The sequence below is a fragment of the Styela clava genome, chromosome 8 (genome assembly GCF_964204865.1).
Source record: "Styela clava chromosome 8, kaStyClav1.hap1.2, whole genome shotgun sequence".
NCBI lineage: Eukaryota > Metazoa > Chordata > Ascidiacea > Stolidobranchia > Styelidae > Styela > Styela clava.
Window position 1 is genome coordinate 8,054,999 of NC_135257.1, and position 21,689 is coordinate 8,076,687.

Here is a 21,689-nt window from a genome sequence, read left to right on the forward strand (position 1 = left end):
ACTGAACACTATATCATCTAGTTCTTGTAGACTTTCACATTTGAAGCATAGGGTAATCCAATGCATCGCTAAAACCGTGTGGCGTTGGTAATATTTGAGGCACATGATTTTCGCTGCATGCATCGAATGGCTCAAACAGTTGTGTACAATAGTTCGTTCTGCATCTTCTATTGTGGCAATTCCAGTAACAATTCGATAGCATCTTTGATAGTATTCCAATCGCGTTTCGCGGCAAAAAGCTTTCAAAACTGCTATCCAGAGAGCCATTGAGCCATCTATTATCATCATGATTGGCTTTTTATCAAAATTCACGTGTCTGATGGCGTCAAAAACAAATCTCTCTAAAAAATGTCCAATATTCATGGCGCCATGTTCATTCGCTACAAACGTCGCAATTGGCAAAGCTAGCTTTCCTTTGGTCGGATTCCGTATAAGTAGTGTGTACACTTGAAAATCTTTTGTGTCAGACTTTCGTTTCATCACACTTCCAGTTGCATCAAGATATGTAACATCGTTTCTGCAGGTTTGCTTGTACATTTCAAGCTGTTCGTCCGAATATAGGGTAACACTTGGTGGATGAACTGTAAATTGCCTCAACAAATGGTCGCCTTCTGACTCCATTTCATTTTTCAGATGTTCTAAATTTTTAATCCAATCGTTGCTGTTTGTTTCGGCATATTTTATATTCCTAAGAGTCGATTTACTCGGCACATTTGTGAAAGAGCCTAGATATCTTTCCTCTGATGTCATTTTATTGTAAAGTTGCCGCTGGAAGCACTCTGACGATTTGTACTCCATTTCTTTATGCATGCCATCCCGCAAATTTCCTCTCACGTATCTCCGGCGAATACATTTCGACTTGTGGACTCGATAGCCGATGATGTCAACTGTGCACTCTATGGTATCTTTTCGGGAAAATATTAAAATTTTTCCTTCAACTTGACAGTTGCAGCATTTTCTGTGACCGCAATATAAATTAATCTTTCCTTTATAGGCTTCCCCAATTAGAGCACTATCCAAGCTGCGTAGATAGTGATTGGCAACGTAGGGAACGCATTCATTGTAAATTTGCCGGAAATGTTTAAGAAATATTTCTGTATAATCTGTGTTCTTGAAGCGGTGCTTAGATCGATGCTCTGAAAGTCGTTTCCATTCCTCAAACGTGATTTGAAATTTTCCTTGTCTTTTAATGTAAGTTTTTCTTTTCAACGATTTAATTACTTTTTTATTATACTTTCCCAAACGGTACAGGGATTTGAAAGATGGAATGCGTTTGCATGAAATATCTTTTGAACAATTTTGAACTGAGTTTACAAATCGTGACTTCCGTGCGCGACCTTTGCCTGTCTTTCGTACAATTATAACGCTATCCGCTGAATCTGATTGGTCAGATGAGATATTAATCATAGACTTTTCATTTCCATGTATTTCTTCTTTAATTTGTTTTGGCGAAATCAACTCACAGCAATTTCCATTCCCATTTTTGGTATGAAAATATATTTTACTGGTACTACCTGTTATTTCTACTTTCACTCCTTCGCATAAAAACTTTTGATCCTCCCACGCCCCTTCTGGCGACGAGTCAAACAAGCAAGACGGATGAAACCAATTAAAACAACTTTCGCACTCAACCATAAACTCGCCTGAATATGGTCTTTTGCAAATACAATATAAAACAGTTTCGTCATTCAATTCGCTATTTTCAGTTTTTTCTTCCGGAAAATCATTATAATTGTTTTCTTCATCTGGTTTATATCTAGTCAAGTTTTTCATAACTTGGTTTATTTTATGCCTGCTTGCTGTATCATGGCGTTGGTGTAACATAGTTTTGGCCATCTTGTAAAAACCCTGAGATTTATTATGTATTTTCGTGGTACATATTTCCTTTTGCCCGACACTTTTTTTTGAATTGATGCATTTTTCAATATCGTTCAAATTATTTTCGTAAAAGATCTTGAGACAAGAGATGCGTGTGGATGCTGACCTTTTAATCCAACATCCACAAGACTTCAAAAAGTCTTCTCTTTGACCGTCTGATTCAAACTCATTTAAATTTTTCAAAATAAAAAACTCTGACATTCTGGTGATAATTTTTTGCCTATTGGTGAAATACCTGATTACGCGGTTCTTTCTTCCTTTTGAAATATTGCTCGCTTTGTTTGCACGGTGCTCTTTAAAGCCTATAACATATAACTAGCTGTCACCAATGCTAAACTTTATCGCCTTTCTTGTATTTGTAGTAAGTAAATTGGTTGAAATAATCTCAAAATTACACGTCACATCAAAAACAAAATCTGATCCCATTCATTAACTATGCTACGCACACGGTTAATCCGCTAACACTGGGTGCTCATGAAGTCTTAAATGCAAGAATTAACACGGATTGAAATAAACAAACCTGGTTAGGATTTATAAAGAACTGACTCCATTACAAGTTACAACGAGACCTCATGAACACCCTGTAAGTTCATTAACACGATCCCCTGAGGATAAACTTGGGAGGGATAGGACATGAACCATATATTCTGTAGTTCGCATATAGTACAAGTTTGCCCAAATCAAGGTCGATTCAATCGATTAGTTGTGGATTCAGCAGGTTCGCGAGAACCCGTTCTTGAAATATCGCGGTAATCTGCGAGCCCGTTCATGGTATGTCTTTTTTGTGCGTTAAACAAAAATGGATTATACACCGACAATCCATTTTTTACTTATTAGTTGCTCTATCATCAATGCTGGCCACAAGACCTAATAAAATTCTCAAAATATTAACCTAAAATTCTCAAATATATATACCTTTCATTTCTCTCATGAAAACTTCAAAATTCCAATATATCTTATCCACAGAAGTATACCTATGATTTGTTTCATCAATGATTCACTGAAATGAGAATGCAATTACAATTTATCATATAGCCTAGTCAATATCTAGTGAGGTATTCAAGATCATAACATCATTCTGACGAGTGTATTTGTAAACTGCGATCAGCTGAATTTATAAAGGCTTTTTTCGAGCTTGCTAAACCCCCAAAACGAGCTAATATTTAGAACCATTCTGGAATATATACTGCTGAAATTTCAATTGCTACTCACCTTTGACATCTAGTTGTTGGCCAACACTGGAATAAAAAAGAAGTTAATGCGATGCATTGGAATACATTCACTCCAATGCGAAACCACGACATACTACACCAGACTATATTGTGACGTAATAATGAAGATTTCAAGACGACAGTTAAAGAAACCGACGGAGGGCGACTATAGAGTCTAGTTTTAGCACGAAGCATCCAATGGTATATTCAAATCAAATCCCCCGAAACCAGAAAGATTCGAAATAACTCTATATTTTGTGAAAAAGATCTTCTATCAGTCCTCTATCCAATGGTATATTCAAATCTTTGCCCCCAGGACCGGAAAGATTTGGAATAATTCAATATTTCATGAAAAAGTTCAATTTTTGTGTATTTGAACATTTTCGAACCTCAAAAAGTTCGAAAACTCTTCAGATGTCACCACAATCTTTTTGTTGGAATATGTTCCTATATTAGTCTTCTATTCAATGGTATATTCAAATCTTTGCCCCCAAGACCGGAAAGATTCGGAATAATTCGATATTTCATGAAAAAGTTCAATTTTTGTGTAATTGAACATTTTCGAACCTCAAAAAGTTCGAAAACTCGTCAGATGTCACCACAATTTTTTTGTTGGGATATGTTCCTATATTAGTCTTCTATCCAATGGTATATTCAAATCTTTGCCCCCAAGACCGGAAAGATTCGGAATAATTCGATATTTCATGAAAAAGTTCAATTTTTGTGTAATTGAACATTTTCGAACCTCAAAAAGTTCGAAAACTCGTCAGATGTCACCACAATTTTTTTGTTGGGATATGTTCCTATATTAGTCTTCTATCCAATGGTATATTCAAATCTTTGCCCCCAAGACCGGAAAGATTCGAAATAATTCGATTTTTTGTGGAAAAGTTCAATTTTCGCATACTTGAACAATTTCGAACATCAAAAAGTTCGTAAACTCTTCGGATGTCACCACAATTTTTTTGTTGGGATATGTTCCTATATTAGTCTTCTATCCAATGGTATATTCAAATCTTTGCCCCCAAGACCGGAAAAATTCGAAATAATTCGATTTTTTGTGGAAAAGTTCAATTTTCGCATACTTGAACAATTTCGAACATCAAAAAGTTCGGAAACTCTTCGGATGTCACAACAATTTTTTTGTTGGAATATGTTCCTATATTAGTCTTCTATCCAATGGTATATTCAAATCTTTGCCCCCAAGACCGGAAAGATTCGGAATAATTCGATTTTTCATGAAAAAGTTCAATTTTTGTGTAATTGAACATTTTCGAACCTCAAAAAGTTCGAAAACTCGTCGGATGTCACCACAATTTTTTTGTTGGAATATGTTCCTATATTAGTCTTCTATCCAATGGTATATTCAAATCATTGCCCCCAAGACCGGAAAGATTCGAAATAATTCGATTTTTGTGGAAAAGTTCAATTTTCGCATACTTGAACAATTTCGAACATCAAAAAGTTCGGAAACTCTTCGGATGTCACCACAATTTTTTTGTTGGAATATGTTCCTATATTAGTCTTCTATTCAATGGTATATTCAAATCTTTGCCCCCAAGACCGGAAAGATTCGGAATAATTCGATATTTCATGAAAAAGTTCAATTTTTGTTTAATTGAACATTTTCGAACCTCAAAAAGTTCGAAAACTCGCCAGATGTCACCACAATTTTTCTGTTGGAATATGTTTCTATATTAGTCTTCTATCCAATGGTATATTCAAATCTTTGCCCCCAAGACCGGAAAGATTCGGAATAATTCGATTTTTCATGAAAAAGTTCAATTTTTGTGTAATTGAACATTTTCGAACCTCAAAAAGTTCGAAAACTCGTCGGATGTCACCACAATTTTTTTGTTGGAATATGTTCCTATATTAGTATTCTATTCAATGGTATATTCAAATCTTTGCCCCCAAGACCGGAAAGATTCGGAATAATTCGATATTTCATGAAAAAGTTCAATTTTTGTGTAATTGAACATTTTCGAACCTCAAAAAGTTCGAAAACTCGTCAGATGTCACCACAATTTTTTTGTTGGGATATGTTCCTATATTAGTCTTCTATCCAATGGTATATTCAAATCTTTGCCCCCAAGACCGGAAAGATTCGGAATAATTCGATATTTCATGAAAAAGTTCAATTTTTGTGTAGTTGAACATTTTCGAACCTCAAAAAGTTCGAAAACTCGTCAGATGTCACCACAATTTTTTTGTTGGAATATGTTTCTATATTAGTCTTCTATCCAATGGTATATTCAAATCTTTGCCCCCAAGACCGGAAAGATTCGAAATAATTCGATTTTTTGTGGAAAAGTTCAATTTTCGCATACTTGAACAATTTCGAACATCAAAAAGTTCGGAAACTCTTCGGATGTCACCACAATTTTTTTGTTGGGATATGTTCCTATATTAGTCTTCTATCCAATGGTATATTCAAATCTTTGCCCCCAAGACCGGAAAAATTCGAAATAATTCGATTTTTTGTGGAAAAGTTCAATTTTCGCATACTTGAACAATTTCGAACATCAAAAAGTTCGGAAACTCTTCGGATGTCACAACAATTTTTTTGTTGGAATATGTTCCTATATTAGTCTTCTATTCAATGGTATATTCAAATCTTTGCCCCCAAGACCGGAAAGATTCGGAATAATTCGATATTTCATGAAAAAGTTCAATTTTTGTTTAATTGAACATTTTCGAACCTCAAAAAGTTCGAAAACTCGTCAGATGTCACCACAATTTTTTTGTTGGAATATGTTTCTATATTAGTCTTCTATCCAATGGTATATTCAAATCTTTGCCCCCAAGACCGGAAAGATTCGGAATAATTCGATTTTTCATGGAAAAGTTCAATTTTTGTGTAATTGAACATTTTCGAACCTCAAAAAGTTCGAAAACTCGTCGGATGTCACCACAATTTTTTTGTTGGAATATGTTCCTATATTAGTCTTCTATTCAATGGTATATTCAAATCTTTGCCCCCAAGACCGGAAAGATTCGGAATAATTCAATATTTCATGAAAAAGTTCAATTTTTGTGTAATTGAACATTTTCGAACCTCAAAAAGTTCGAAAACTCGTCAGATGTCACCACATTTTTTTTGTTGGAATATGTTCCTATATTAGTTTTCTATCCAATGGTATATTCAAATCATTGCCCCCAAGAACGGAAAGATTCGAAATAATTCGATTTTTTGTGGAAAAGTTCAATTTTCGCATACTTGAACAATTTCGAACATCAAAAAGTTCGGAAACTCTTCGGATGTCACCACAATTTTTTTGTTGGCATATGTTCCTATATTAGTCTTCTATCCAATGGTATATTCAAATCTTTGCCCCCAAGACCGGAAAAATTCGAAATAATTCGATTTTTTGTGGAAAAGTTCAATTTTCGCATAATTGAACAATTTCGAACATCAAAAAGTTCGGAAACTCTTCGGATGTCACCACAATTTTTTTGTTGGGATATGTTCCTATATTAGTCTTCTATCCAATGGTATATTCAAATCTTTGCCCCCAAGACCGGAAAAATTCGAAATAATTCGATTTTTTGTGGAAAAGTTCAATTTTCGCATACTTGAACAATTTCGAACATCAAAAAGTTCGGAAACTCTTCGGATGTCACCACAATTTTTTTGTTGGGATATGTTCCTATATTAGTCTTCTATCCAATGGTATATTCAAATCTTTGCCCCCAAGACCGGAAAAATTCGAAATAATTCGATTTTTTGTGGAAAAGTTCAATTTTCGCATACTTGAACAATTTCGAACATCAAAAAGTTCGGAAACTCTTCGGATGTCACCACAATTTTTTTGTTGGAATATGTTCCTATATTAGTCTTCTATTCAATGGTATATTCAAATCTTTGCCCCCAAGACCGGAAAGATTCGGAATAATTCGATATTTCATGAAAAAGTTCAATTTTTGTGTAATTGAACATTTTCGAACCTCAAAAAGTTCGAAAACTCGTCAGATGTCACCACAATTTTTTTGTTGGGATATGTTCCTATATTAGTCTTCTATCCAATGGTATATTCAAATCTTTGCCCCCAAGACCGGAAAGATTCGGAATAATTCGATATTTCATGAAAAAGTTCAATTTTTGTGTAGTTGAACATTTTCGAACCTCAAAAAGTTCGAAAACTCGTGAGATGTCACCACAATTTTTTTGTTGGAATATGTTTCTATATTAGTCTTCTATCCAATGGTATATTCAAATCTTTGCCCCCAAGACCGGAAAGATTCGAAATAATTCGATTTTTTGTGGAAAAGTTCAATTTTCGCATACTTGAACATTTTCGAACCTCAAAAAGTTCGGAAACTCGTCGGATGTCACCACAATTTTTTTGTTGGAATGTGTTCCTATATTAGTCATCTATCCAATGGTATATTCAAATCTTTGCCCCCAGGACCGGAAAGATTCGGAATAATTCGATTTTTCATGAAAAAGTTAAATTTTTGTGTATTTGAACATTTTCGAATCTCAAAAAGTTCGAAAACTCTCCGGATGTCACTACAATTTTTTTGTTGGAATATATTTTTATGTTAGTCCTCTATCCAATGGTATATTCAAATCTTTGCCCCCAAGATCGGAAAGATTCGAAATAATTCGATTTTTCCTGAAAAAGTTTAATTTTTGTGTATTTGAACATTTTCGAACCTCAAAAAGTTCGAAAACTCGTGGGATGTCACTTTAATTTTTTTGTTTGAATAAGTTCTATTAGTAGTCTTCTATCCAATGGTGTTTTCGAATTTTTTCCCCTGTGACCGAAAAGATTCGAAATAGTCAATTATTTCGTATAAAATCACGGCCACACTTCGATATGACATTCGGTACAACTTTTTCAAGATTTGGCTGGAATTTTGCTGGCATTGCGGTGGCCTCAAAACCCGTGTCTTGATAACTACAGCAGTGCTGGGAAGAAACCCCAAAAGACATACCGGTACCAGTACCGTACCCGGACTCAGTTGCCAGTCTTTCGGGGCTTAGTTTAGCATACAGACAGAACAACTTTACCCTACAGACATAATTCTGTAATTGAAATGATCTAATACAGAAATACTAAAATCTAAACAAAATTACTCAAACGATTAAATTTTTTTTATTTTAATGGCTAAAAGTTCAGACTTAGACTATCCGGTATCTATTTTTCATTCAATAATTGAAAATTAAAAACTGTAACACTGATCTAAAACAATCAGTTATAGTATTATATTGCAATATCTGAGTATTGTTTCCTTTGATATCATTTTTAACTCACAGAAATAATATTTTTATTTGAGCAACCGGATGATGGCTTCAAAATCAACAAAACAAGCTGGATTTTGGGTTGTAGTTTCTGGCTTGTTCTTGTCTTTGAGCGGATTAACTTTGTCAATCTATGCAAATTATGTTAGCAAAGCAAAGCAATCTTCTACTGATTATGAAGCATTTTGTGATATCAGCGAGAGCATAAGTTGCTCAAAGATATTCACTTCTGAGTAAGTATTGTGAATTATCGAAAGCGAATAGAATCACTTCTGGTTATTGCTGTATTGTCAGTTAAAAGAAAAATATACCCTTCTTACTTTCTGTGCAAGTCTACTGGGGTCCAAGTATTGCAGATCGTGTGCAAATTGTTAAATTTTCATTTCTCATTGATAGAAAGTGTTTGGTAATTCAAAGCTGTATGTTATAGATCAGTATATGTAATGAAAATCAGGGTAATTTAATATGATAATTTTGTTTAAAAAAGTTTCGGTGTTGACATTTTCAACTTGATTCTACTCTTTTCATCAGATATGGCGCTGGCTTTGGGTTTCTTCATCATATTGTTGGGAAAGATAGTCCACTTAACATATCGAATTCAATTTTCGGGATCCTTTTCTACAGCTTACAAATAGTTGGTATGATACTTTATCTAGGTTTGAAGTTTTTCTCAGTATGCTTATTTCGAATAATGTTCTATTACATTTTATGCAGGAATCTTCCAAAACAACAGGCTCTTGAACAAAATTTTGCTATGGTTATCAGTCGTAACGGTCTTGATGTGCATTTATCTTGGATATGTTCTTGCTTACATCTTACATGATTTTTGTGTTGTATGTGTCACAACTTATGTCATCAATTTCTGTCTTTTGATACTCAATTCCTATCAAAACCAACAGTATAATCATCAGCGGCCCAGAAAAGAAAGAAGGAAAATAGATTAAAAAAAATTTTCAGTACATTTCATGCGTAATTCCTGGCAATCTTCATTAACCCCTTTATGCACTTGCTGATTACATATATATTTTTATTGTGCTATAGAATTTTAATTGCCAACCCATTCCAGTATACTCAAGTTCATGACCATATGTGATAATAGGATTGATATTAATATACAGGCGCACATAGAACATAGGAAATTTATGATTTAATTATCGCATGTATGACAAATTCATTATGTTTTAATAATTTACCATGTGCGACAATAATGCGGGTTTTCAAAGTATGAATTTCTTTAGCAATTATTTAAATGATGGGTATTTTTTACAAACACTTTTCCATAAGTAGCAAGCATAATACTATATACCTGGATCAAACTATTTTGTTTTTCTCCATTCCACTGTCTTCAAAGAAAATTTTATTTAAAATTGAACATTCTCTGAGATATGTTTCAATGGAGTATTACATTTGTAGCAGAGTAATAGGCTTTTTATAGTATAAATTTCCTCCACTGATCTTAATAAATTATTTTGTATTGTAATAAACAACTCTGTTGGCTGTTGCACTAAAAGAACCGAAAATCAAGCATACATTTTATTCTTCCCATATTTAATATAGCTGTTGAATTCTTAATGAATTGCTCGCAAATGATTTTTGTTTGTTCTGCGGTAAAATAAGAACGCGTTAATAGGTCTTTAAAAAGATGTTCCGATGATGGCAAAACAACATGTGCGGCGCTGTGTCTCATTAGCCTTTCTTTGCATGTCATACTTTCAGCAATCGTCGACCATTCACTTTGGTCAAGAATAATCAACTTTTCATTTCAATGCGCCGTTAACTATTTTACTGAAAGTGAATTCGTCGCGAATTTAAATTCCTGTGATATCTGCGCATAACGCTTCTCTACTTTTAGCGGTGATTTATTAACATACTATTACCAGTTTGTTAATGCATGCTATTATTTTTGGCAACAGGGTTAAATTGGTTTATCGTTGTTTCAAGCAAGAAAATAAGCATTTGTTTTTTTCGCTTATTCAGCAATCGTATTTCAAATATTTCCCTATGCGTAAGTCTTCACTTCGCGGGGTGCCCTTGCGTTTTAGAGTTTCAAAGTGATGCCGATGATAGAGAAACACCGACACATGTGGCTCTTTGTCGCCCGACCCCCTTGACAGACATTCGTTTATTTAGTTTTTGTATGTCCAATTTCAACCTTTTAGTAATCGCCGATTATTGCCCCATTGTCACCGGTTAAATAAAATGCCACACATGATTTTAATTGAAATAACGCAAAAAATGTAAAATAAGAATAGAATGAAATATTAGCAATCATGAAACATGAAGAAATAGCATAAATTAATGATATTTGCCAAATGCCAATGGTTCATAAACTATTTTTTAGGGGGGCGTCACAAAATATCAATCCATTTCCAAAATGAATATATATTTGATGTTCCCGTATTTATAACTTCATAAAACGATTACAATCGTTCAATAACAAGCTCATGTATCGTACTGATTGAGAACGACGAGTCTTGGACGGGTTTGCTACCCAAAAATCTCGAAGCCTGGACATTATTCTGTAATATTTTTTTATCGAAGATTGAACATTATTTTGCAATGCTTTGTTTTCGAAGATTGAATATTATTTTATGACACTTTTTCTTCGATGCTTCTTCGATGCTGCCACATTTGGCAATCCTTTGTTAATAAACCATACATTTCCAATAATTCATTTTGTCTGTTATTTGCTCATGAACCTGGTGCCATCGCTTGATAAAAATGCACTACATAACTAAAATTCGTAGTTAGCGATAAACAACGATAACGTATGTGATTAAAAGTATGGATGCGTTGAATGTGGCGAGGCGAGAGCGCGCTTGTGATATCGTTGAATGTGGCGAGGCGAGAGCGCGCTTGTGGAATAGTTTTGACGGCAATAGTGTGATACGTCCGTTGCTATTTTTATCAAATGAAAGGTAGTACAATTTTATTTAAAAATGTTTAGTGAAGATTGTGACTTCCGTAACCCCCCGCTGGCAGCTGCCGCGTAACAGCGATCACGAATCGTAAACATGATTAACCCTTTCCATGCGATTTTTATTTTTTATTAAATAATCGTATTTGCTACGCCGACTTTATGCATTTGTACCCCCACAACTAATCGATCGACTAACGAAAAAGTAATGATCCTCTGCTGCCCACTGACGGCTCGTTGGAAAGCTTATTTAAAGAGCTTGCAATTGGCGATTAAAAAATGTTTTTTTTAAAAGGGGTGGTCTGAGTCACAAACCGGATAGAAAAAGGGCATTTTTTTCTTCTTGGGTGTTAAAACTTCAAACCGTGATAAAAAATAGAAATATTTGCTAAATCCTTTACTGTTACCGCTTCTTGGTTGGCAAACAATAGCATAATATTGCTGTAGCAATTTCGTTATCTAACTCAAAATACTTTGGTAGATGGAAGGGATAATATGTCTTCTATTACCACCCAAAAAACACCGAAATTTGCATAAATTTCAAAAACACTCCCTCGTTCCGCCGCAAATAAAATTCCCATGGTAAACGAAAGCGAGATTTACCGTCGCTTATGTTAATCTCGAAGAAGACTTCTTATCAATAAACTAAAACCCGGAAAAACTAGACCAACAGTTTGCGACCGATTGCTAAATAAAACAGTGGAGTACATCAACGTACCCGCCGCAATCTAGCGAGTTTTGTCGTGGGTACCTATACGTGCCCACCGCACGGAAAGGGTTAATAAAGTCGGACGCTGCGCGAAAGTATCGTAACATTATTAAAAAAAACGATTCCAAACGGGGGGTTACGACCCATGTAACCCCTTCTCCTGGCTGCGCCCCTGGGTATACGTATATTAAGAATGCTACTAAATAATGTGGGTATCCTAAGACCCGTTTGTCCATCTGCGGTTGTCAGAGAAATGGAACCCCATACCGGTATTCATCGGAGTTCCGTTTTGGAATTTGTAATGGTATATTTTTTTAAGTGCATTTGATCATATTTTCGCGCCACTTTGATTTCAAAACGCTTATAAAGAATTAATAAAATGATTTTTCAAAACTTATCTAATGGAACAGTCAGTCAGCGTATAATGGGCGGCAAAAACGTAAGTTGAAAAATTTTGGTACTACATTTGTCCAAAAGTGTTGTATGGTACTCGGAGAATATAAATTTAAGTATATATCTCTGAATCGGATTCAATATGCGCTGTTTGGTCACTTCATAATTTGACTCTAATTACCAATGTCGTACATCGTCAACCTGAATCCATGCGTGAAGACACTCTAAAAAACTAATCATTTTTTCTCATTTATGTGGATCCTTTTGTTGTTGTTGTTGTTGTTGTACCTATTTTTCCACCCGTTATTGTAAGAAAATCGCTTTGAAATTTTCAGTGGTATAAGACTGTATTTTTCACGAGAAGGCGTTTATTTATTCCTAAATTTCCTATACATGCTAGGAGGTCTGGGGCGCCATTCGCTAAACTTCGTGTTTAATCTGTAAATGCGGCAGATATCCCACAGCTAAGTTAACGGCAATAGACTACATACACGCTTACCCGAGTAAAGCCTTTTGATACTATGCCAATTTTTACAAAGTATGCTAACGTCTCAACGAGCCTATTTTAATTTGAATCACGAATCGTAAACATGATTAATAAAGTCGGACGCTGCGCGAAAGTATCGTAACATTATTAAAAAAAACGATTCCAAACGGGGGGTTACGACTAGGGCTGGGCATTTTTGAATACCTTGTGATTTCAGAATCGAATCGAATAATATTTTTCGAATCGAATCGAATCTCGAATACTTGAAAATATATAATTGTAAGCGATTTTATTATAGTAATTGGTCCTCTCAACAAATGAATTACCGAAGACATAGAATAAATCACCCAGATAGATTACTGAGCGCTCACACAGAATAACAAACACGTTTTATCAATAACTCACTACAGAAAATAGTCATATGTTAGAATTTCATTGAAAAGATATGACTCCAATGAAAATAAAATTGGGGAATTCACCTCGATTTTTTAGCGGAAAGATAAAAACAAGATGGCGACGATTCGAAATTTAGCTCTGAATCGATTCGAATAATTTACTATTCGATTCGAATATTCGATTCGAAATGCCCAGCCCTAGTTACGACCCATGTAACCCCTTCTCCTGGCTGCGCCCCTGGGTATACGTATATTAAGAATGCTACTAAATAATGTGGGTATCCTAAGACCCGTTTGTCCATCTGCGGTTGTCAGAGAAATGGAACCCCATACCGGTATTCATCGGAGTTCCGCTTTGGAATTTGTAATGGTATATTTTTTTGAGTGCATTTGATCATATTTTCGCTCCACTTTGATTTCAAAACGCTTATAAAGAATTGATAAAATGATTTTTCAAAACTTATCTAATGGAACAGTCAGTCAGCGTATAATGGGCGGCAAAAACGTAGGTTAAAAAATTTTGGTACTACATTTGTCCAAAAGTGTTGTGTGGTACTCGGAGAATATAAATTTAAGTATATATCTCTGAATCGGATTCAATATGCGCTGTTTGGTCACTTCATAATTTGACTCTAATTACCAATGTCATGTCAGTGTCAGAATGAGTAATAAATAAATCGAAATGTCTTTGGTTGATTTCCTCATTGTAAATAAAATCCGACGGTGTGATGTGCTGTAGTATACTAGGTGCAATGTTTCATATAAAATGCCTGTCCATCTGTTTTTCCTGAGTTCTTTGCGAAGCAAGTATGTAAAATTGGAATCTTGGGTAGCCCGTGCAGCAATGCCAAAGTAGTCTTTATTATCCGAATGCTATTATTTCGTTGTCCATCATTTAGAATGTTGATTGTTTCTCATTTTTGTATTCCATTTGTTTCCACTAACCAAGTTGTTATCCTCAGCGCTATTACTTTTTGTTCAGTTTACAATTCTAGTATTTCACCTGTTTACCCTTCCATGCCTCTAGCTAAGACTTAAAACGAAGTCCACGACTAGATCCATAAAAGGATCGAAACCTCGCATTATACCCGTAACAGATCGTCCACCATTTAACTTTAAATCCAATCTTTTATCCATAAACTTCTTTAATTCCAGTGGATGGGCTTTGCTGATGTTGATATTACGCGATACAGATTACAGATACCGAAACATACAAGGCGTAGTCTTTTCAAGCTGACACGTCCGCACCCGACGACGGTCGGAGGCAAAACATGAAGTCCCAGGTAGTTAAGTTGTATATTTGAGATTTAGACGATATTGCGGCGATATATTTTGACGTGTGTGGATGTGGAAAAGGGAGGATGTTAAAAGACCTAACAAACAACATGGCGCGCGTTTTTGTTTGCATATTTGATTTTTCGTTTGCATGCCATCTCACCGAAGATTATTTACCCAAATTGCTTATGTTTTCCATTTTGAAAATCCTTACCAGTCATCCTGCAGTCATAAACCTTCTCGCATAATTCATTCTGAGCTCAACATTTTCAACTGTCGGTAATAAAGTGCCACCAGAGTCCAGACAATTTTTCCAAAAATTATTTATTTAGTTCAATGCAACAAATCTAATGCATTTAAGTCGGACCTGGATAGGTAAGTGCCTATAATGTAATACTCCATACGAAAACATTTGACCAAATGGTGCAGTAGCACTATTCAGCAATTTTGCAATACCTATATAGTTCAGTCATAATGACACGTGATTGAATAAAACGCACCCCGATTTAGCTATGATCCATAAAGCATGCACATAAACTATCTTGTATTGTATGATGCAAAAATTCTGTTGGGTAATATAAATAAACTGATCACACAATCTGGTTTTTGTTTTAACGTGGCATCAGCGCCGAACGCTTCATCGCCCGCGTGTTTTTTAATAATACAGAGTTGTGGATTTCGATCATACTTAAATTTTCCTTTCATTAATTTCACATAGCAGATAATGTTCGAATATCAAATAATCCAAATGCCAAGTCCATTTATTGGGTTGCCATTGGTTTCTATTAAGAGAATAAAAGTAATTTAAACGGAGTGAGATTTTATACATTATGTATTCATATATATATATATATATTGTTTAGACATAAATGAGTTGTTGCTGAATATATCAAAAGAAACCTCAACTTTTAACCTATTCACTCGATCAATAATACCTACAGTCTACAGTCTTAATAAAGACAAAAAATAAAATATAAATCTTGTGTTAAAGTTTAACTTTCTAGATCAGAAGTTGGAAATCATCCTGGTTGAGGAGAAGATCAGGGCAACATTCAAAACAATCAGATATTTGGAGATGGAGGCGATCTCGAATCCCGACGTGGTTGTTTGTTCTTCGCTTGAACCTTGGGTTGTACCAGAAGGATTAGCAGCGTTCGTTGCCTGGTTGGCTTGTGTTGCACCTATAATAGAATTTGATTAAATATATACTGTTGTTGCTTACATTTAATATCATCATCATGTAAAATTTTTCTATATATATAACATGAAATTTTTGGGTTCTAGCCTTTACCGGTACATCAGTTATGAATTTTCATTACTTATTATAATGAAATAAATGTGCGGGATTCGAGCAACAAAAAAGTTTATGGCTCACTTAACTCGATAGATTCCCGCGCGTGGCGCCCAACTAGATGCAGCTTTAATCGGAGAATAAACTATATACAGTATTCGCCAATTTGAAAAAGCATCAATTGAAAATACTTTCGGCTAAACAATGAGCATCAAATAAATTGGTCTTATAATACGACTCACCTGTTTGAGTTGCATCGCCATTGTTTGAATTTGTGCCAGCAGTTGCTGCCATTGCCGCAGACATTGTCTCAGAGTTCGTGGAATTGTTTGTCACCGTAGCGGTAGCGATGGTTGTTTGCCCAATAACGTATGAGAATGCAAGAGAGAAAACTACAAATAAATAAATAAAAGTCCTTAATTATCTGTATCGAACGAAATTAGTATTTTGCGAAAAAAGACTATGGGTATAAATCTTTGAAATACGCTGAAAACAAATATACATATATATTACATAGGTCATGACGACAATTCTTAAATGCGCTATGTGCATGATAATAAAATGTAGTGTATAAAAACTGACGTAATTTTAAAAGCCTCAGCTTTAATTACCCAAATTTTTAGATACTTCGAAAAGTGTATGATTTGAATGACGTTGCCAAAAATTGCAATGTCACCTCGACTTACTTTTTGTTCCCGTGTATCAATTTTCTAAGATGTTGCCATAATTTATTATTTTTATTTATGTATATATGGATAAACACTCACCGACAGAAACGATGATAAGTTTGCAGGAAGCCATTTCTTTTTCTTTTCAAATAGTAATTTGCAAACGTAGTTAAGAAACAAATAAATAACTGCAAATATAGTACAAAGAAGAAGGTGGATCGTTTGAATAATAAATGCACATCTTTGAAGTTCTCGCATTTGCTTTCATTATGATGATATGTATCTTTCATATTTATTGCTTTTGCGGTTATCACAAATGCGTTGTATAGTATGGCAATTCTATGACAAATGCTAAGAAACAGACCTCTCAAAATCAAACTCTCTTTTTATACAGTATAGCCCATAGCCCGCCATAGAGTAAGCTAACGTCGATCGGGGCCATATATCCATCCCTATTCCTGACTATTTGTCGCGCAAAGTATTTTGTTACGAGTTCGCGAAGACACTCACTCGTATATATAACGATTTTAATAAAATATTTATGTCGATGATCCGAGGAAATTCCACTTAATCTTTGACAGCGTGGTGTTAAAACGCACGATGCAATACTACGATTCCCGCAGGAAGAGTAATTAAACAAGTTTATTGCAGGGTTAATCATTTGTCGATCACATGCTTTCAATTTCCGTATTTAGATAATTAACGTCAACTCGATAAAAGTTTTTTATGCTAGAACGTAACGTATATATATATGACTCTGTATTCCATTTTTTTAAAACATTCCACGAAAAAGTGAGTTGTGTTAATTTCAAATGAAACAAGCTTATCAGAGAGTTTGCCTTATCAAAATTTGACGAAGCTTAGTGAACTGTATTTTTTACAAGTAAGATTTATCTACTTCTCGTTGTATTGAATGTGATTTGTCGTTATAATAATATACCAGTATATGTTTTTGTTTTTACTTTAATATAATTAAATAATAAATAAAAATATACATATGCTTTATTTTAGGCGATTCGGCGATTGGAACGCGTTAATTCGCAAGAAAGAACGCAAAGTACCATTTACAACTACATTCAGAATTTTCAACTATTTCATTTAGGAAAATATAAACTTAATGTGATATAGTGATAGAATCCATTTAATTATAGTCATATCAGAAAAAATTTCGACGGTAGATGGAGCCATAGCATTGTATAATTGTGGTGTTTTACAGCAATTTTGGCAAAGCAATGAGCAGGTAATGAAATGGATATCTAGACACCGAATTATAACACATTGCGAGCAATCTTTTATCCCAACAAGAAACTGGTAAAGTAAAGAACCCAATAAATTGAAATATATTGGTAAAAATATTCAATTAGATTTTTCTGAAGAATACGAGGGGTCGAAACTACGTAAACTGCGACTCAAATTTTCTACCCAGCAATTACACTTAAATTTTGAATAAAATAACTTAACCAGTATTGTCATTGATCAGCGAAAATGTAGCAACCTGTTGAATAAAATTATAAATAATTTAGTGCCCCATGATACAGGGAACGATACTATTCCGAAAGCTCCAATTAAAAATGAATATTTTAGATGAAATATCAGCCATGAAAATTTACATTTTGCGTTTGGCCGTATGAGGTCGCCTTAAAACCTAAATAATGAGTTGATTACCGACCCGTTTCCTTTTTATTGCCTCATTACGAATTTATGAGTAGCTTAGTATTTTTATTCTCTACTGCGGAAATGCTAATGTTAAATCCCCCAGTACGCATTACCAATAATTAGCACATGATTTACTTTGAATAATTGAGTGTGAAGAGACCAGCTGATACCTGAGGGTTAATTAAACGATTACTCCTGATTTTACAAAAAGGTTTTATGCATTACCGATATATACCATTTTAGAATACAGCAGCATGAGCTAATGGGACATGAAAAAATACTATACAAATATTAATTTCAAATCGCTCAATATTCAAGAAAGCTTTCAACTTTTCAAATCCGAATTTTCAGCCTATCTTAGTTCTTTAACACATTACAGGTATATTATCTCAGCGTCGAATCTAGTTTTACTTGTCTAGATTTCTAGCGCTTATTCTGTATCTTATTTTATAATAAAACACCTGATTAGTGAGAAAATATACATGTTAACAAACTATACCCTTGATGTATTCCATAACATACAGCGATGTTTTTCAATTGATGAGTAGGCTATCCACTTAATTGATCAAATAGTTTTATTCAAATGTATTTTCGTAATTACGTATCGAACTTTTTAATTAAAATGGAACCCGATCGACTCATTTTCCAATATAATTGACGAATTCCTTATTACCAATTGAACTGATAACAAATTTGCTACTCTGTGTCGAAAGTAAGGCAATTTTAACATTATTTAGTTATCTTAAGGAAAAAACCGATAATACATAAATTACTTACAATTTCCCTTCAGTATCAGTCGTGATACATACAGTAGATTTTGATATAGCATTATAAATATAGTTATCGTATAATGAAAAAGTAACAAGTGACATCCTTTTAATTCACGGCCTTGTACTAGAATGCTTCTAGAATGCAGTTATTTTTTTCCTATGAACTACAAGACAATGCTCAACCGATATATACCAGGCGCGTCGCGCAACCATTTTTTTTTTAATATTTTTCAAAATATTTTTGTATCCATGACAAAATCTATACTGAATAATATACAAATTACCGCATCCTGGAATAAGTTTAACTAAGCAATATGTTCTGTTCTATTTTAACATCAACGACCTCGACCACGCCCGTTTCGGTATTAGGTTCAAACTTGCCACGCGTAGATTGCGGCCGCACGAGCCAAGGTATGAAAGATAGCCATGGTATGGTAGAATGATCAATTTCGTTGTCAACGACGACCGTTTTAAAGTTGACAAAATAGAAAATTGTGGAAAGCATCAGATTCCTCAGTATGCTTTTTTGGTTTGGCTATTGTACTGCCAGTATATATAATTTGGAATTTTTGGTCTTTATTCAATACATGAGGACCCTTTCAAAAGCGCATGAGCAAATATCAAAAATGAATAATTTGTCTACACCTGAACACATTGTTCCTTAAACGTCAATTTCGCTTTCATTCACATAGAAAATTGATAACAATTCTATCAGTTTGTTCAATGGTTTGGCGCCAAAATATGCGAGCGTTCCTCCCGACTTTTGTGCGGTTTTGCATATCAGAGCAGACAATATCAAGATCTTCGTTGTTTCTCTAAAGTCTATTTACCCATCACAATGAAGCCGCAGACGCGTATCGAATGTATAGCAAAAAGATTTTTGTTCGTAAATTGAGTGTCCAAGAATCACTTATCAAGATAATAAAACGGAGGGAAATATTTCTTCAATGTCAATTTTAACAATACTATTATTTCGTTTTGCCGCAGTCGCGAAAAACGTGGTTCGAACATTATATCGCATAATGAACATTTCTTCCTATTTATATATATATATCCTAAATTTTATCACTATGGAAATGTTATGTGCGACTGCACTAGTTATGCGTACCGTTCAGACATGATGTTCTCAACGCAAATATAGCAATGTTTGTGTTTGCTGATGGCTGTATTAACCTACTTTTACCTAGGTTACTTCCTACTCTGTTTACATGCCAAAATGTTACCATGCACTTCAGTACAACTTATATATTTATTCTAATGTCTAGTTCATAACACGGTAGTTTATATTTTTCAAAGTCAAAAGTCTATGAAGAGAAGGTTAACGAGCATTAAACTATGCACTCTTACCCATTATCTCGAAATAAAAACGAGAAATAAAATTCATTTAGTATGAACAATCATGAATGAAACTTACGCTATCCTTATTTCGCGAGTTCACGGGAATATTCAGCAGCGATCAGTCAAATCGTAGATATGAAATTGCTATGTCGGTTTCAAAAAGGCACTTGTGTGCAAGTTTTGAGAATATATAATATAGTATGAACATTGATTCCTCTTCTTCTCTTTTTTGAATTTGAATTACGAATAAAACATCATAAATAAAAAACAGGTATCGGCTTTTTCTTCCCGGCGTAAAATTGGCAATCCGCTACTAAACTGGCGCGTAGTTGAATTTTATCCGCAAATAAGGACGTCTCCGGCGAGCAAGGCGTGTCACCTCAACTGTCAACGTAAATGATAACATCACACGTCAATCTTCTTGCCTCATCAAAACACCGGAAGGTGACGCACGCGTCCAGTCAGAGAAATGATGCAAATCGCGCTTTCAAGACACGCAAAAACGTCGGCCGTATGTTGGAAAAGCTATTTAGGTATATCCCACGCACACACTGCAATGGTCTAGCTCTAGAATATGACGTCATGAGGGGCAAGCAAAAACGTGTCACGCCGTGACTGCATTGGAAAGGGTCTGATTAAGCAATTCAGGATGCACTGCTGACTGTACCATGTTACTCAGCCCTATTTGCAGTAGTCAGACGATTGATCGGCAAAATGTGACACAAATTCCAAACATGTCGTGTCTGTTTTCCTGTTGCCAGGAGTAATATCATTGGCCCAAATACGCTCCATGCTTTGCCTACGTTGCCTACTAAATGCTACGTTTTCATTGTAACGTCAATACACAAAAAATAAAATTTATATTCTCTGCATTTTGAAAATATTTCACAATCAACATTTTCTTTGCCTCGTTTACAACTACACTTTTCTAAATTTGTGCTGCTAATTGTTTTTGATAATTTAACTGTTTATTACGAACAATGTCACGAACTATAACAAAAAGACTATACTGAATTCAAAAGCATAATTTTTCTACCTTTGCCACATACAATCAAGGTGTCTCATCATTATCTAGCAAAAACGTTTGGCCTTCATTTTTTCACGGCTAACCGACGGGGAACCTACACGCGCTTTTTATTGGGAGTTGTCAGTCAAATATCGACAGCAATCTGCTATTTCAAAATTAGAAATAATCGATAAAAACTCGACTGCTTGTCAGAACAAATACAAACCAGGTGTGTCATTGTCAATGCTTAATTCATTTACTAGTATAGAATCATTTTTACAGAACTATTCATAGCGAGAATCATGTAAACTGATTTTATATCCGGCATAATCATTACTAATGTCACAGTTTATTTTGTAAACATTAACAGAGAGGATTTTACTTAGAATAATGGCTTTTTTCATTTTATTTAAATCAAAATGATTAAAATTTCCGTAAATAAAATAA

At 34.5% G+C, this 21,689-nt stretch overlaps 2 protein-coding genes across 2 annotated transcripts; one reads left to right on the top strand and one right to left on the bottom strand.

Annotated features, from left to right (window-relative positions):
- The first annotated feature begins 8,256 nt into the window (after positions 1 to 8,256).
- Positions 8,257 to 9,805, top strand: LOC144425770 (vitamin K epoxide reductase complex subunit 1-like). Its single transcript, XM_078115404.1, has 3 exons — positions 8,257 to 8,570; positions 8,869 to 8,975; positions 9,052 to 9,805. Exons 1-3 carry the CDS (start codon positions 8,380 to 8,382, stop codon positions 9,279 to 9,281), a joined length of 528 nt encoding a protein of 175 aa, XP_077971530.1. The 5' UTR covers positions 8,257 to 8,379; the 3' UTR covers positions 9,282 to 9,805.
- Positions 9,806 to 14,820: 5,015 nt separating this feature from the next.
- LOC144425771 (uncharacterized) lies at positions 14,821 to 16,730 on the bottom strand. Its single transcript, XM_078115405.1, has 3 exons — positions 16,572 to 16,730; positions 16,047 to 16,196; positions 14,821 to 15,694 (listed from the first exon to the last, which is right to left on the bottom strand). Exons 1-3 carry the CDS (start codon positions 16,603 to 16,605, stop codon positions 15,519 to 15,521), a joined length of 360 nt encoding a protein of 119 aa, XP_077971531.1. The 5' UTR covers positions 16,606 to 16,730; the 3' UTR covers positions 14,821 to 15,518.
- Between the last annotated feature and the right edge of the window lie 4,959 nt (positions 16,731 to 21,689).

Bases quoted from the DNA above. Each gene is read 5' to 3' on its own strand.
- LOC144425770 (XM_078115404.1), top strand. From the start codon at position 8,380: ATGATGGCTTCAAAATCAACAAAACAAGCTGGATTTTGGGTTGTAGTT. The intron at 8,571-8,868 runs GTAAGTATTGTG...TCTTTTCATCAG, and splicing joins TCAAAGATATTCACTTCTGA to ATATGGCGCTGGCTTTGGGT. The intron at 8,976-9,051 runs GTATGATACTTT...CATTTTATGCAG, and splicing joins CTACAGCTTACAAATAGTTG to GAATCTTCCAAAACAACAGG.
- LOC144425771 (XM_078115405.1), bottom strand. From the start codon at position 16,605: ATGGCTTCCTGCAAACTTATCATCGTTTCTGTCG. The intron at 16,197-16,571 runs GTGAGTGTTTAT...ATTTATTTGTAG, and splicing joins ACTTATCATCGTTTCTGTCG to TTTTCTCTCTTGCATTCTCA. The intron at 15,695-16,046 runs GTGAGTCGTATT...ATTCTATTATAG, and splicing joins TGGCGATGCAACTCAAACAG to GTGCAACACAAGCCAACCAG.